The 13,774-nt window shown below is 56.9% G+C and overlaps 1 protein-coding gene across 11 annotated transcripts in view; it reads left to right on the top strand.

Annotated features, from left to right (window-relative positions):
- Nucleotides 1-10,435, top strand: part of TNK2 (tyrosine kinase non receptor 2) — a 40,376-nt gene extending 29,941 nt beyond the window's left edge. For 2 of the 11 annotated variants that reach the window (XM_068985554.1, XM_068985526.1), the window contains exons 10-15: nt 4,011-4,205; nt 5,442-5,533; nt 6,844-8,189; nt 8,291-8,386; nt 8,570-8,697; nt 9,716-10,435. In XM_068985554.1, coding sequence (XP_068841655.1) covers nt 4,011-4,205; nt 5,442-5,533; nt 6,844-8,189; nt 8,291-8,386; nt 8,570-8,697; nt 9,716-9,722 — 1,864 coding nt within the window. In that variant the 3' untranslated portion in view covers nt 9,723-10,435. Of the gene's footprint in view, nt 1-4,010; nt 4,206-5,441; nt 5,534-6,085; nt 6,131-6,843; nt 8,190-8,290; nt 8,387-8,419; nt 8,527-8,569; nt 8,702-9,715 lie in introns of those variants that run through there. The other 9 variants (XM_068985510.1, XM_068985504.1, XM_068985515.1 and 6 more) reach the window with 5 other exon arrangements.
- Nucleotides 10,436-13,774: the final 3,339 nt, after the last annotated feature.

The raw sequence follows: 13,774 nt of genomic DNA, 5'->3' as shown, positions 1-13,774 counted from the left end.
CATGTACCAGGGCCCAGCGTTCCCCAGGAGGTAACTCGGGGACTTGGTGTGTACTGGGGCATGTGTCTCTGGAGCTGGCACCCAGGGTCACCCCTGGAGAGAGGTGGGGGACAGGAGGCTCCGGGGAGCCGCTCCTCCTCGGAGGCCCCAGTGGGCGGGCCCCACCCCTGCCCCGCCCCGCCCCACCCTTCCGTCCTGTCCCAGCTGCTGGCTCTGCTGCTGCCTGTCAGTGTGGCCTCCTTGGGCTCTTTGACCACCCTGGAGCCGCTCAGGAGGTGGGAGTTGAGGGCAGGAGGTGGGAGTTGAGCCGGTGAGGCTTGGGGAGTGGGCCCTGTGTCCGCGGTACCAGGGCTTGAGCTGCCGCCTCGTTTCCTCGGTCCTGAGTGCGTGTGTTTGCCTGGCTCTGTCTCCCTGTCTCCAGGTGGACGGGCTGTCTGTCTGTGGGTGTACCTTTGGGTCCTCGGGTCCCGAGTGTGTGTGTTTGCCTGGTTCTCTCTCCGCGTCTCCGGGTGGGTGGGCTGTCTGTGAGTGTCCCCTTGGGTCCTCGGGTCCCGAGTGTGTGTGTTTGCCTGGTTCTCTCTCCGCGTCTCTGGGTGGGTGGGCTGTCTGTGAGTGTCCCCTTGGGTCCTCGGGTCCCGAGTACCTGTGTTTGCCTGGCTCTGTCTCTGGGTGGACGGGCTGTCTGTTTGTGGGTGTCCCCTTGGATCCCAAGTGCATGTGTTTGCCTGGCTCTGTCTCCGCGTCTCCGGGTGGGTGGGCTCTCTGTCTGTGAGTGTCCCCTTGGGTCCTCGGGTCCCGAGTACCTGTGTTTGCCTGGCTCTGTCTCTGCTTGGACGGGCTGTCTGTCTGTGGGTGTCCCTTTGGGTCCTCGGGTCCCGACTGCCTGTGTTTGCCTGGCTCTCTCTCTCTGTGTCCGGGTGGATGGGCTGTCTGTCTGTGGGTGTCCCTTTGGGTCCTCGGGTCCCGAGTGCATGTGTTTGCCTGGCTCTGTCTCTCTCTGTCTCCGGGTGGACAGGCTGTCTATCTGTGGGTGTCCCTTTGGGTCCTCGGGTCCCGAGTGCATGTGTTTGCCTGGCTCTCTCTCTCTGTGTCCGGGTGGATGGGCTGTCTGTCTGTGAGTGTCCCTTGGGTCTGGGTTTGTGTGTGTGTGTCTCAGTCTGTTCCATGTTCTCCTCCTCCAGCAGCCTGGTTCTCAGTTCTCTCACATCTGTGCTCTTCTGTTAGACTTGGATTCCTTCTTGGCAATACTGTCTCCTAGCCACAGTCTGGGAGCACCCTTGCCCCTGACTCTGACCAGTTCTTTAGACTCAGTGCTTCTCGAGGTATCAGTCAGTGGACAGAGAAGGACACCAGATGTTCTGTGAGGCCACCTCACGAGGCTCTGTCTAGACCTAGAGGGACGGATGAAGACCGCTCTTCTCCAGTGGGTCTTTTGGAGGCTAGGATGGCTGACAGAACTCTGATGTTCTGTCTCCACCAGCCAGAGAAGGGGAACAGAGGTATGGGGGAACAGAGGTTTTGAAATCCATTGTGCTGGTCCGTGGCCTGGCTGGTGCCTGGGGCCTCTGCTTCCTCTGGTAGGTGAGGGAGGAGGAAGCAAAGGCTGTATTGTCCCTCAAGGCCAGGGGCTGCCAGGGTCACCCGGAGAGAAGCGCTCAGGTGGTGTTTTGAGCGCTGCTTAAGCCACGTTTGTCAGCCATTTCTAGGCTACCTAGGCTGGGACTGAGGTTTCCAGGGACTGGTCCCCAGTAGGACTGGGGCAGCCTTCAGTGGTTCCTAACCCAGGTCCCGGTTCCTGGATGCTGTTTCACATCTAGCCTGTCCCAGGATGCTGTGAGGCCATCCTGCTGGAGATGCTGGTCTGCTTCAGGGACTGTGCCCTCCCGTTGCCATGGAGACTCTGGGCTGAAGGGAGGTGTGGCCAGAGCAGTCTGGGTGGGAAAGGCTGACCTGGTTCTCCTGGGCTGATGGTGTCTCCATCCCACTGAGCCTTGGAGGGCAGGGGAGGGGACTGGGGACAGTGGGACGTAGCATTGGCCACCTCGGGAGTTATATTTGACTCTCCCTGGGAGGATGCTGCTCCCGTGCTTAGGATGTGGTTCCCAAGTATGTTTGCTACACCTACTCTGCACTCTCCTCAGCCCCCACCCTGTAGCAAAGCCTTTTTTGAGACTTGGTATCAGGATTCCCAGCAGTGACAAAGGATCCCTTCCTTCTAGGCCTGGCTCTCACCTTGGCCATACAGGTAGCAAGGAAGGTAGGCCCAGTTCTGCTCTCCCCTCTCAGAAGTGGGTCCAGAGGAGGCATCCATGTGAGGGGCTGTGTTAGCAAAAGGAAAGGAGTGGAGGGAGTGCCCACCTGCCCACCCGGGTGGTCGTGATTCCCGTGTAAGCCCGGCCTTGCATGTGAGTCTGTTCCACTCTGCACTGCTTCTCCAACTCAGTTAGTGAGCATCTCTGGAGAGGCGTGCAGGGCAGAATCCAGCATCCAGCTGCGGGGTTTGGTGTCTGAGACTGTCCCGTGGAGGGGCCCATGAGACCTGGGGGCCTGTGGGTGTTGGGGGGAGGACAGCATCGGGGGCCGGGTGCCAGGCCCTCCCCCCTGTGCCTCTTTGGCCTCAGCCAGCCTGGAGGTGGGGTGGGGAGGGGAAGTGCTCCTCTCCTTGGAATGGCCCAGCTATTTTTGGATGGGCTCTGTCCCTTCCCGGGTGTTGTCCTCTCTTGTTCTTTCCCTTCCTGCCCTCACCCCCGAGAGGCAGGGCAGTAATCACAGGGTTGCTGTGTCTGTGGTGGCTGGGCAAGCCGCCTTGCTGGCAAGGAGTCTGGGCCCTCAGCCCTCCCCTTGCACCTCCTGGCTCCCCCCAGATCGCTGTGCTCATGGGCCTCACTGCCTCCTTCCTGCCTCCATCTCCCCCAGCCCCCTGATCTGGCTGCAGATTGGAGGAAACCTTGCTCTGCGCCCCTGGTGTGGACAGGTGATGTATGGGTGGGGCGCTGACAGTGAAGGGACACAGCTCGGTGCTACACGGACCCCCCCACAGCTGCAGGAGGCCCTCACCACCTCTGCCGTTGCCCGAAATCTGGGCCTGTTCCCAGTGTGAGCGATCTCAGCGGCAGGTGCAAGAGCCTCAGGGCTATTGACTCTTTGGCTTTCGAAGGATCCAAGAGGGCGCTCTATTCTTTCCTGCCCACCTGGCCCGGCTCCCACCCTCGACCCCAGGCCTGGACCTAGGCTGTGCCAACAGAGTCTGTCTGAGGTCAGAGTGAGGGGCTGGTGGTCCCACAGTCCAGCCACACTGAGAGGCTGGGGTCCCTCCTAGACCTCTTGTTTAAGGCAAGGAGGTGGGTGGGGCCGAGAGCGGGGGTCCCACAGTCCTGGCAGGAGGTGGTGGAAGGCACTGGAAATACATAAACCTTGGGTTGCCCCAGGTACTTTCAAACTTTTGAAGGACTACCTGCCTGCAGGAGGGATATGGTTGGAGGGCTTGGCCCCAAGCCCAACACTAAGGCCGTGGTGCTCCTTTGGGCCCCTGCAGCTTAGAGCTCCTGGAACCAGGTTGAAGAGTGAAATTGGGTGGCCAGGGGCGGACATGGGCTTAGGCCTTGCCAGGGGAGAAGGGAGGTGAGGTGGTATGGTGAGAAGAGTGCTGGCTTCACAGACTGACAACTGGGTTTGAATCCTGGATCTGCTGCACTCTGTTTGGTAACTGTAGGCAAGTTGTGTCACTTGTTTGAACGTGTTTCCTTATTTCTAAACTGGAGGAAAAGCTGTCTGACCCATCTGAGTCGCTTAGGGTAAGGCTCTGTGCTGACGCCAGGCCCTGTGCTGGGTGAGTGGCAGATCCTGGGGTGCTGCTGGCGGGCTGCTCTGATCCTGGGGCCCTTGCCCTGGTACTCCTTTCCGCTGAGATGGTCAGATACCACGGTGCAGAGAGCTTGGTATGAAAAGGGTCCCGTCCTTGGGGCCTTCCACCACATCCTGGTGTTCACCACGTCACCTCTGTTGGGCAGGGCTGAGAATTACTGGTGGCGTGGGCAGAACACGCGGACGCTGTGTGTAGGGCCCTTCCCTCGCAACGTGGTGACCTCCGTGGCTGGCCTTTCGGCCCAGGACATCAGCCAGCCGCTGCAGAATAGCTTCATCCACACGGGGCATGGCGACAGCGACCCCCGCCACTGCTGGGGCTTCCCTGACAAGATCGACGAGTGAGTACTGGTGGGGCTCCACATGGGGGCTCCACATGGGGGCTCCAGGGCCAGCAGCCCTTCCCTGGGCACGCAGGCTCTCCAGGCCTCCAACGTCCCCATTACAGCCCTGGGCCAAGGGTCTCCTGTCCTAGGCCTTTCCTTGCAGGCAGGACTGAGGTTGCAGCTTCAGAGGTTGGACCAAGTCTTCCTTTGGTGGAAGGGCCTCTAGGGCCTGCACCTCTTAAGTTGCCCCTGCAAACTGACCTTAGGAAAATGGTCTTGGAAGTAGCCTTTAGAAGCAGTTGGTAGGAAGCATCTCCTGATCCCCAGTACTTGGTGGCAGTTTCCTTTCTCCTGCTGGAAGCACCCATGTCCTGGAGATGGGAGCTGCTGGCTCAGGCCTGAGAGGCAAGGTGCAGAAAAACTCCCTGCAGGGACACTCCAGAGGGAATTTAGGCAGCAGCTCGAAGCCCTCTGCCCCTCCTCACCCTGCCCCGCCCTGGTTACTCTGTACCTGGGAGGGGGTTCAGCTTCCTTTAAGCGAAAGGATGAGGTCATCTAGGGGCATCTGGGGAAGACACACAGGAGGATTAGTCACTTCCTGAGGGCCCCGCCCCAGGGAGCCACCTGGAGCTCCTCCTACTGGGCCACCAAGCCTCTGTGCCAGCCCCACTGGGCTTCCGAGCAGTGCTTTCTTCTCCACCTTCTGACAGGCCTCGTCCCAAGGGGCGAGGTTCAACCTGCCCTTCACCCCCTGCTCTGCACACCAGGATGCTGAGCCCTGGGAGGGTGCCAGGGCTCTCGCCTCGCGAGAGCTGGGGAGGGCCTGAGAGAGCTTGGGTTGCAGACCCCCTGCAGGAGGCGGCCGTGGCAGTGTGGCCTGGCAGCAGAGAAGAGAGTGGCAGCAGGTGGCTGCTGAGCGGGGGTGGGGGTGCCGCGGGTGTTGCAGAGGGCCAGCTCTACCCTTTTAGGGAGTACTTGGAGCCCATACAATCCTAGGCTTTTCAGCCTACGCTCAGGAGTTCTTCCTCTGACCCCTCTCCACGGCACCCTCCCCTGGTCACTGCTGGATCTTTGGAAGGGAGCTCCTGGGAGGCAGAAGTCCTGTGCTCCAGACCCACTTCCGCCAGGGGCTTGGACAGGACTCTTCTGTCCTCTGCCTGAGGCCAGGGCACAGGCCCAGCAACTCCCCAGGGTGCCCTCTCTGCCACCACCCTACCTGCCCCCATCTCTGACCCACTTTTCTCCCCACAGACTGTATCTGGGAAACCCTATGGACCCTCCCGACCTGCTGAGCGTGGAACTGAGCGCATCCAGACCCACCCAGCATCTGGGCAGGGTGAAAAGTAAGGGCCCCCAAACCCGTAGTCCCCTAGCTCATCAGCTACCGAGCAAGAGGCGCTGCCTCCTCGGGCCACCCTGAGCCAGTTGGGTCAGGGCTGCAGGGGACAGCTGTGTCCCTGGCTCTGGCGGGGCGTGGGGCGGGCAGTGAGAGGCAGTGGTATCCGCCGAGGTGGGCATCGTCAGTCTGGCCAGCGCTGGCCTGCCCTCTCTGCTTTCCTCCTCCCCCTCCTCCTCCCCGCCATGCTCAGATCCTGGCTCTCCTCACTGCCCCCTAATCCTGCTCTCCTCTCCTGAGCCAAAGCCACCCCCCTGGCTCCACCTTGGCCGGGAGCCTCATCCATCTCCCGGATCCTGGGCCTGTGGGGCCGGAACACAGTTTTCCCATCCCGCCGCCCCGTTGCTTCCCATCACCGCTGGGTGTGTGCGTTCACTCCCCCATTCACTTTCTCTCTCTCTCTCTCCCCGCATTCTGCCCTCCCCTCCGGCTCTGTCTCCCCGCCCCTGTCCTCCTCTCCTGCTCTGCCCCTCTACTCTCCGCATGGCCTTTCTTGCAGGGGAGCCTCCACCTCGCCCTCCTCAGCCTGCCATCTTCACTCAGAGTAAGTGGGGCTGCTCCCGGTGCCTTGGCCCCCGCCCCCGCCCCCTCTCTCCTCTCACTCCTCTCCTTCTAGAAGGTACAGAGCCCTGGCTGGCTGGCTGGGTGGGAGGGGGGGTGGGCGTGTGCTGTGAGCTTCTGTGACTGACCTGGCCCAGCATGCCTGCCTCTCCCCCCACTCCCCAAAAGCCCGGGCTTCTGGAATAAGAGTGTGATCCTGGTGCCCACCCCCGCCTCTGCCCACCGTTGTGCAGCCCTGCCTCACTTCCTGCGGGACCTACAGAAGCTGTGTCTGGGCCCTCGTGCCAATTTGTTGGGAGCCCTGTCCTCTCTAAGGATGACTCCTGTCACCCTTGACGGTGGGAGATGGCCCATAGCCCCTGCCTGCACTAATGGTGTGCTGTAACGGGGTAGGGATTGCTAACCAGGGCCCACAGGGATTTGGGGTCTTGCATCAAAGGGGAGGGTATCAGAAACGGGCAGATGTGGGGTATTGCTTGTTCTAGCTGCAATGGAGGCAGGGGCTCACTGACCTGGGCTGCCAGCCCCCAGAGCAGGTTCTCCCCTCCTGTTTGGAAAGGGTCTGTGTGCACGGAGAATTCTGGTGCCTGAGGGCTGCCCTTCCGGGGAATTGGGAGCTGGTAGAGATACTTGACTGTCTTCCCCACCCACCTGCCTGACGCTGCCTCCCTGTTGGGGTTCTCCCTTCCATCACAGAACCAACCTATGACCCCGTGAGTGAGGACCAAGACCCCCTGTCCAGCGACTTCAAGAGGCTGGGCCTGCGAAAGCCAGGACTGCCCCGTGGGCTGTGGCTCGCGAAGCCCTCAGCCCGGGTGCCAGGCACCAAGGCCGGCCGCAGTGGCGGCGAGGTCACGCTCATCGACTTCGGCGAGGAGCCTGTTGTGCCAGCCCCACGGCCCTGTGCCCCATCACTGGCGCAGCTGGCCATGGACGCCTGTTCCTTGCTGGACAAGACCCCGCCGCAGAGCCCTACACGGGCCCTGCCCCGGCCCCTGCACCCCACGCCTGTGGTGGACTGGGATGCACGCCCACTGCCCCCGCCTCCCGCCTACGACGACGTGGCCCAGGATGAGGATGACTTCGAGGTCTGCTCCATCAACAACACCCTAGTGGGCGCCGGGATCTCTGCTGAGCCCAGCCAGGGCGAGACCAACTACGCCTTTGTGCCTGAGCCAGCGAGGCTCCTCCCCCCGCTGGAGGACAACCTGTTCCTCCCACCCCAGGGTGGGGGCAAGCCACCCAACTCGGCCCAAACTGCAGAGATCTTCCAGGCGCTGCAGCAGGAATGCATGCGGCAGCTGCAGGTCCCGGCTGGCTCTCTGGTCCCCTCGCCCAGCCCCGGAGGTGACGACAAGCCCCAGGTGCCCCCCCGGGTGCCCATCCCCCCGAGGCCCACGCGCTCGCGTGGCGAGCTGTCTCCGGCCCCCCCAGGCGAGGAGGAGATGGGCCGGTGGCCCGGACCTGCCTCTCCTCCCCGGGTGCCTCCCCGGGAGCCCCTGTCTCCACAAGGCTCCAGGACTCCCAGCCCCCTGGTGCCACCTGGCAGCTCCCCACTGCCACCCCGGCTCTCCAGCTCACCTGGGAAGACCATGCCCACCACCCAGAGCTTTGCCTCAGACCCCAAGTATGCCACACCCCAGGTGATCCAGGCGCCTGGCCCACGGGCCGGCCCCTGCATCTTGCCCATCGTCCGAGATGGGAAGAAGGTCAGCAGCACCCACTACTACCTGCTGCCCGAGCGGCCGCCCTACCTGGAGCGCTACCAGCGCTTCCTGCATGAGGCCCAGAGCCCCAAAGATCCAGACCCCCTGCCCGAGCCCCTGCTGCTGCCCCCTCCCAGCACCCCAGCCCCAGCCGCCCCCACTGCCACTGTTCGACCAATGCCCCAGGCTGCCCCAGACCCCAAGGCCAACTTCTCCAGCAACAACAGCAACCCAGGGGCCCGGCCATCCACCCTGAGGGCCACTGCTCGGCTGCCACAGAGGGGCTACCCTGGGGACGGGCCAGAGGCTGGGCGGCCTGCAGACAAGATCCAGATGGTGAGTAGTGGGCCTGGCTGCAGGGTGAGAAGGGGCGGGGGCCCAAGGGACCCAGAGGAAGGGGCCCGAGTGGTGCTGACGGGTGGGGGTGGTGTGCCCAGCTGCAGGCCATGGTGCATGGGGTGACCACAGAGGAGTGCCAGGCGGCCCTGCAGAGCCACAGCTGGAGCGTGCAGAGGGCTGCCCAGTATCTGAAGGTACCATCACCTCCTGCCCACTCTGGCTTTCAGGGACCCTGAGGACTGTTCTGCGGCTCTCCTCCCACTCTCTCCCTCCCTACCCCCACCCCCTTCCTCTGCCCCGCCCTGGTCCAGCGCCCCGCCCTGGTCCAGCGCCCCTCCGCCCCAGTGTGTCCCATGGCAGCACCCTCTGCTCCCCAGGTGGAGCAGCTCTTTGGTCTGGGTCTGCGGCCACGAGGCGAGTGCCACAACGTGCTGGAGATGTTCGACTGGAACCTGGAACAGGCCGGCTGCCACCTGCTGGGCTCCTGCGGCCCTGCCCACCACAAGTGAGCAAACCCTGCATCTGCCGTCTTCCTGTCCCCGGGCTTCCTGGAGCAGCCACCCTGGGAGTAGCCAACATTGCACGGCCAGACACAGGGCCCCAGGCCAGGAGAAGGGAGGGGGTCCCAGTCCCACAAGACAGGCAGTTCTCGAGGAAAACAGTTTCTCCTAAGCACGTTTGTCTTGACTTCATAGCTTCTGTGTTCAGATGAACTAATGAGTGAGAGGAATCGGAGCCGCTCTGGTTGCAGGGGGCTTGCTTCCTAATCAGGCTCTAGCGAGCAGCAGTTTAGGATCCAATAATTTAAACAAATACTTCTCACCTCCTCATTTCCTATTTGTGTTTAAAATAACACCTAGAGTTTTAATGCCTTTTTAAAGGAATGTCTAATAAAAAAAAATCCATTACTTTTCCTATAAAAAATTTATATGTAATCTGACATTAATATATAGATGTATATTAATAGCAAACTTGATATAGAGTGTAAATATCAATGAAAGTTTTATTGAGTCAAAAGTGAACTTCTGCCCTGGGAGGAAGTGCTGGCGGGGTGTGGGGTGTCAAGAGTCCCCTGGCAGGACAGCCTGATTGGAGCCCAGCGCCCTGTTCACATATGGTGTCAGCTTATGCTCCTTTCCTGATCTCTCAGGGTGCTCATCTGTAACATGTGTATCAGTGTTAGTTCCAACCTTATAGAAATTTTTAGAAGAATTAATGAGGGATGCCTCTGTCATACCACACAGCAATTGTCTGGCCCACAGGACGCTGTCTATCACTGAATGTTAACCGTTCGTTACCTTGTGGTTATTCTTACTCATTTGCATCAGTTATTGATACACAGTTAGCTTATTAAAGAAGGCATACAGAATGATAAATTCCAATGTTATTCCCTAGAACCACCCATTTTCAACCCCTTTGGCCAGCACCAAGAGGCCTTCTCGTACCTGCTCACCCTGGACCTTCCATCCTCTTGCACTGACCCCTTCTGATGGAAGGCTTTCTGATTGTTTCCCATCCTTTAGGCGCTGAGATGCCTGAAGAGCCAGAGGATCTGCCCTGAAGGAATCACTTAAGCTTGTCCATCTGAGGGGGCCGGGGAGACTCCCTGCCAGGCCTGGAGGACCTGCTGCACCCACGGCCCCCAGTGGCAGAGCGAGGCCACGGCAGCAGGAAGCTGGGACCCCCGCCCTGCCTGTCCCTCGCTCCCCCAGTGCTGACCCTGCAGCTCTAGAGCCCGTGGTGCCCCAGCCAAGGTGCAGGAGGGAGCCTCTTGAAGGCAGGCTGGGGTCGGCCTCAGCAGGCCCTGCAGCTGACCTGCCTCTGGGCTTTAGTCCCTGGTGGAGCCTGTGGCTAAAGGGTGTGGCCAGGCCTTGCTGGCGGGAAAGCCAGACTTGACCTTGGGCCAGTAGGATGTGTTGGCCATACAGAGAGGTGGACCAGGGAGTGGGTGGGGGCCCTTCACAGGGCTAGGCCCTTTCCAGGGAGCCCTGTCGAACAGAATGTGGCCTCACCATGCACGTATTATGGGACTTGGCCGGTCTTAGGATCTTGTGCCTGAAAATAGCTTGAGGTGGCTCAGGTAGCAGAGCTGGGGTGCCAGTTCATTCCCTGGCAGGGACCAGGGCCCCAGGGCCCAGGATTGGAAGGAGACCAAGGGGGCAGCTGCCCTGGAGGGACACCAGTGCTTCCTCTTTGACCCAGCTCTTCCCCTCTGCTGTTCCGTGTTTTCCCACCAGTCTGTCGCCAAAGTCGCTGCCCCAGCTATGAATATCTGCTTCTTCCAGAGAAATAAAGTTAGTTTCTATTTTATGTTACTTATTTGTGTCTGCCTGTTTCTTTTGTCAGCTGCTTGAGGTTCCAGGGCTCCCCAAGCTACTGCTGTCTATCCCAGGCAGCAGGCCCTGTAGCGCCATCTGTTGATGAAGAAGAGGAAGTACAGGCCTCTTTGACCCTAAGGAGTCTCTCCCTTTCCTGGGCTGACTGAGGACAGAACCCACCTAATTCAGTGTCCCTTAAGTTTTATCTCTCGAGTTCTGTGAGGCAGGATATACTGTGGGACAGAGTAAAGTAACTCAATTAGCTGGACCTAAGCCAGAAATTTTTTTAGCACGTGCTAAGTCACTTCAGTCATGTCTGACTTTTTGCAACCCTATGGACTATAGCCCACCAAGCTCCTCTATCCATGGGATTCTCTGGACAAGAATACTGAAAAAAAAAAAAAAAATATTGGAGTGGGTTGCCATGTCGTTTTCTCCAGGGGATCTTCCCGACCCAGGGATCAAACTCGTGTTTCTTGTATCTCCTGCATTGGCAGGCGGGTTCTTTACCACCAGCACTATCTGGGAAGCCCTTTTGTTTGTTTAAGCATGGAAGGCCTCAATATGTATAAGCATTTTAATTTTCTGGATAGCTAATAATTCACTTGGTTCAAAATGCAGAAGGTACTAAGGCGTATATGGTGAGATTTCCCACCCCAGCTGCCACCTCCCCTCTTCCGAGGCTGCCTTCATCCTCAGTTTCCCATGTTTCTTGTTTTTTTCACTTAGTGTTGTGAAGAGCTCCTTAGCCATACTGAAGGAGCTTCCCCAGGCCTGTCTAGGGTTGCGTGGATGTGGCTGAACCATTCTCTGTTTAACCAGGCCCTTTTGGATGGTGAGCTATTTGGTTGTTCCCAGTCCTCGACAGTTACAGTCCTTGCAGCAATAAACGGCGAATGTGGGTTATTCGTCACTCGCAAGGCAGTCTGAAGGATGGGTTCCTAGAAGCGGTGCTCCTGCGCCAGAGTGTACGCAGCTCCTGAGGAATCCTGCCCGCTTTCTCCCCACAGAGGAGGGTCTTCCCAGTGTCAGTCACTGGTGTGTGAGAGCTTTCCGTGTGGCATCAGAGCTTTCTGACTTTAGACAGTCTGACACGTGGAAAATGGTGTGTTTTAAAATGCACTCTTCTAAGTGGGGCCATTTATATCTCTTTTCTATGAGCTACTTATTAATAGCTTTGACCCATTAAAAATTAGATTATTAATCTGTTTCTTACTGGTTTTAAGGAATTTAGTGAAAGAAGAAGTGTACCCTTTTGAGGTTTATCATATTATCATCTGAACTTAAGGAAAAGAGATAAGTCATACAGTAAGCTGATGGCTTGGGTTTATTAAAAACAGGCAATTCAAGATGTGCCTGAGTTGTTCTCCTTAGTGTCTGGGGCTCTAGGTTGGCTGTGGAGTAGGCCCCCTAGGAGATCTTTAGCCTTCGGACACAAATGTTTTCTGAGTATGCTATTCACAAAGGCAGGAATTATATTTAGCTGCAATTTAAAGAAATTAATCAAATATATTATCAGGTCAGTTCAGTTGCTTAGTCATGTCTGACTCTCTGACCCCACGGACTGCAGCACACCAGGAAAAAGCATGTTGTCATAGTAAAGGAAAAAGTATTTGGGCCTTGCTGCTAGACCTGGATTTCATTCTCAGTTGAATCTTGGAAAAATGACAACTTTTCTGAGTCTAAACTAGGGGAGAGTGTAATTCCCACTTTATAGAACGGTTGTGAGGATTAAGTGAAGTCATGTAGGTGAAACATTTTGCTAGGTGACTGGCCATGGGAATTACCCGGTAAACTATAATCATAACGCATTTTGTTTCTTCATATTCCTGCCTGTTGATAGCTTGCATTATACACTGAACAACTCTTAAGTGTACAAATCTCTTCTTTCACCTACCCTCTTATCTGGAAACAATTTGTTTTTTGCTAGCAAGTCACTTCTAGTTACAGATCATGGGCACTTTTAGCTCCATTAAAAAATGTCATTTTTTGGAGAAGAAAATGGCAACCCACTCCAGTACTCTTGCCTGGAAAATTCCATGGACAGAGGAGCCTGGTAAACTACAGTCCATGGGATTACAAAGAGTTACATGCAACTGAGAAACTTCACTTCTTAAAAAAAAAAAAAATGTTTTTTGGTGAATGATGGCAGAGCTAATACATTTCAGAATTATATTTTATAAGGGGGATACCAAAGCATCTGGAGTTTCCTCAGGGGGTCAGGAGAACCAATGTACTTTTCTTGCCAGAGACACAGCTCCCTGAATTCTAGGTTTTCCTGCCATTTTTCTCGTTTCTGGTCAGGCTGCCAGCTTCTGCCAGCATCTCTTGGGTTTATTGAAAAGATCTTAAGGAAAGATACTGAAAGAGCTGACCCAAGTTTGTTTGCCAATACGGAGCATCAGTAAATCAGTGAGGAATCACTGGATATCTTCTTTGTGTCAAGCCTTGAAGAGGGGATACAAGTTAAAGAGACATAGTCTGTGCCCAGGGGGACTGTGGCATTGCAGCAAGACGATGCGTACTCATTACATGCTACATGCCTTGGAATGAGAGAGGAGGTGGCTCCCTGGAGGAAGACATTGTGCTGACCTGATGGGGAGGAATAGGTAAGCGCCAGGAAGGTGAGGGGACAGGACAGCATGGTAGGTGTGGGAAACGGCACTCATACCCTATGGGGATGCAAACTGGCTTGCCCTGAGAACAACAGTTGGCAAGGCTAGCACTCCTCCTTTTGTTAACTTTCTGGGGTGGGTTGAAAGTGACTTTCATTGTGTGATCCTAGTGAGTGGATCCGAGGGCTGGAACCTGAAGACACTGGTGTGAAATGCTGAGTCCTCTAACAGACAGAGGGAGGTGGCAGAGGAATAATGTGGTCAGACCTGTGTCTTTAAGAGACATGGGATAACCACAAGGTCCTACTGTGAAGCACAGGGAACTGTATCTAATAACCCGTGATAAACCATAATGGAAAAGAGTATGAAAATGTGTATATGGGGACTTCTCTGTTGGTCCACTGGTTAGGACGTCACCTTCCCTGCCGGGGGGATGGACTCGATCCTGTCCCGGGGAACTAAGGTCCCACATGCCTAAAAGCCAAAAAATGAAATAAAACCAAAACATAGACAATAGAAACAATATTGTAACAAATTCAATAAAAACTTTAAAAATAGTCCACGTCAAAAATGCTTAAAAATTATAATATATGGTGGCTCAGACGGTAAAGCATCTGTCTACAATGCAGGAGACCTGGGTTCGATCCTT

Source organism: Capricornis sumatraensis, chromosome 1, assembly GCF_032405125.1.
Source record: "Capricornis sumatraensis isolate serow.1 chromosome 1, serow.2, whole genome shotgun sequence".
NCBI classification, from domain to species: domain Eukaryota; kingdom Metazoa; phylum Chordata; class Mammalia; order Artiodactyla; family Bovidae; genus Capricornis; species Capricornis sumatraensis.
The sequence above is the reverse complement of the archived record's forward strand: the minus strand, read 5'-3'. Positions and strand labels throughout refer to the sequence as shown.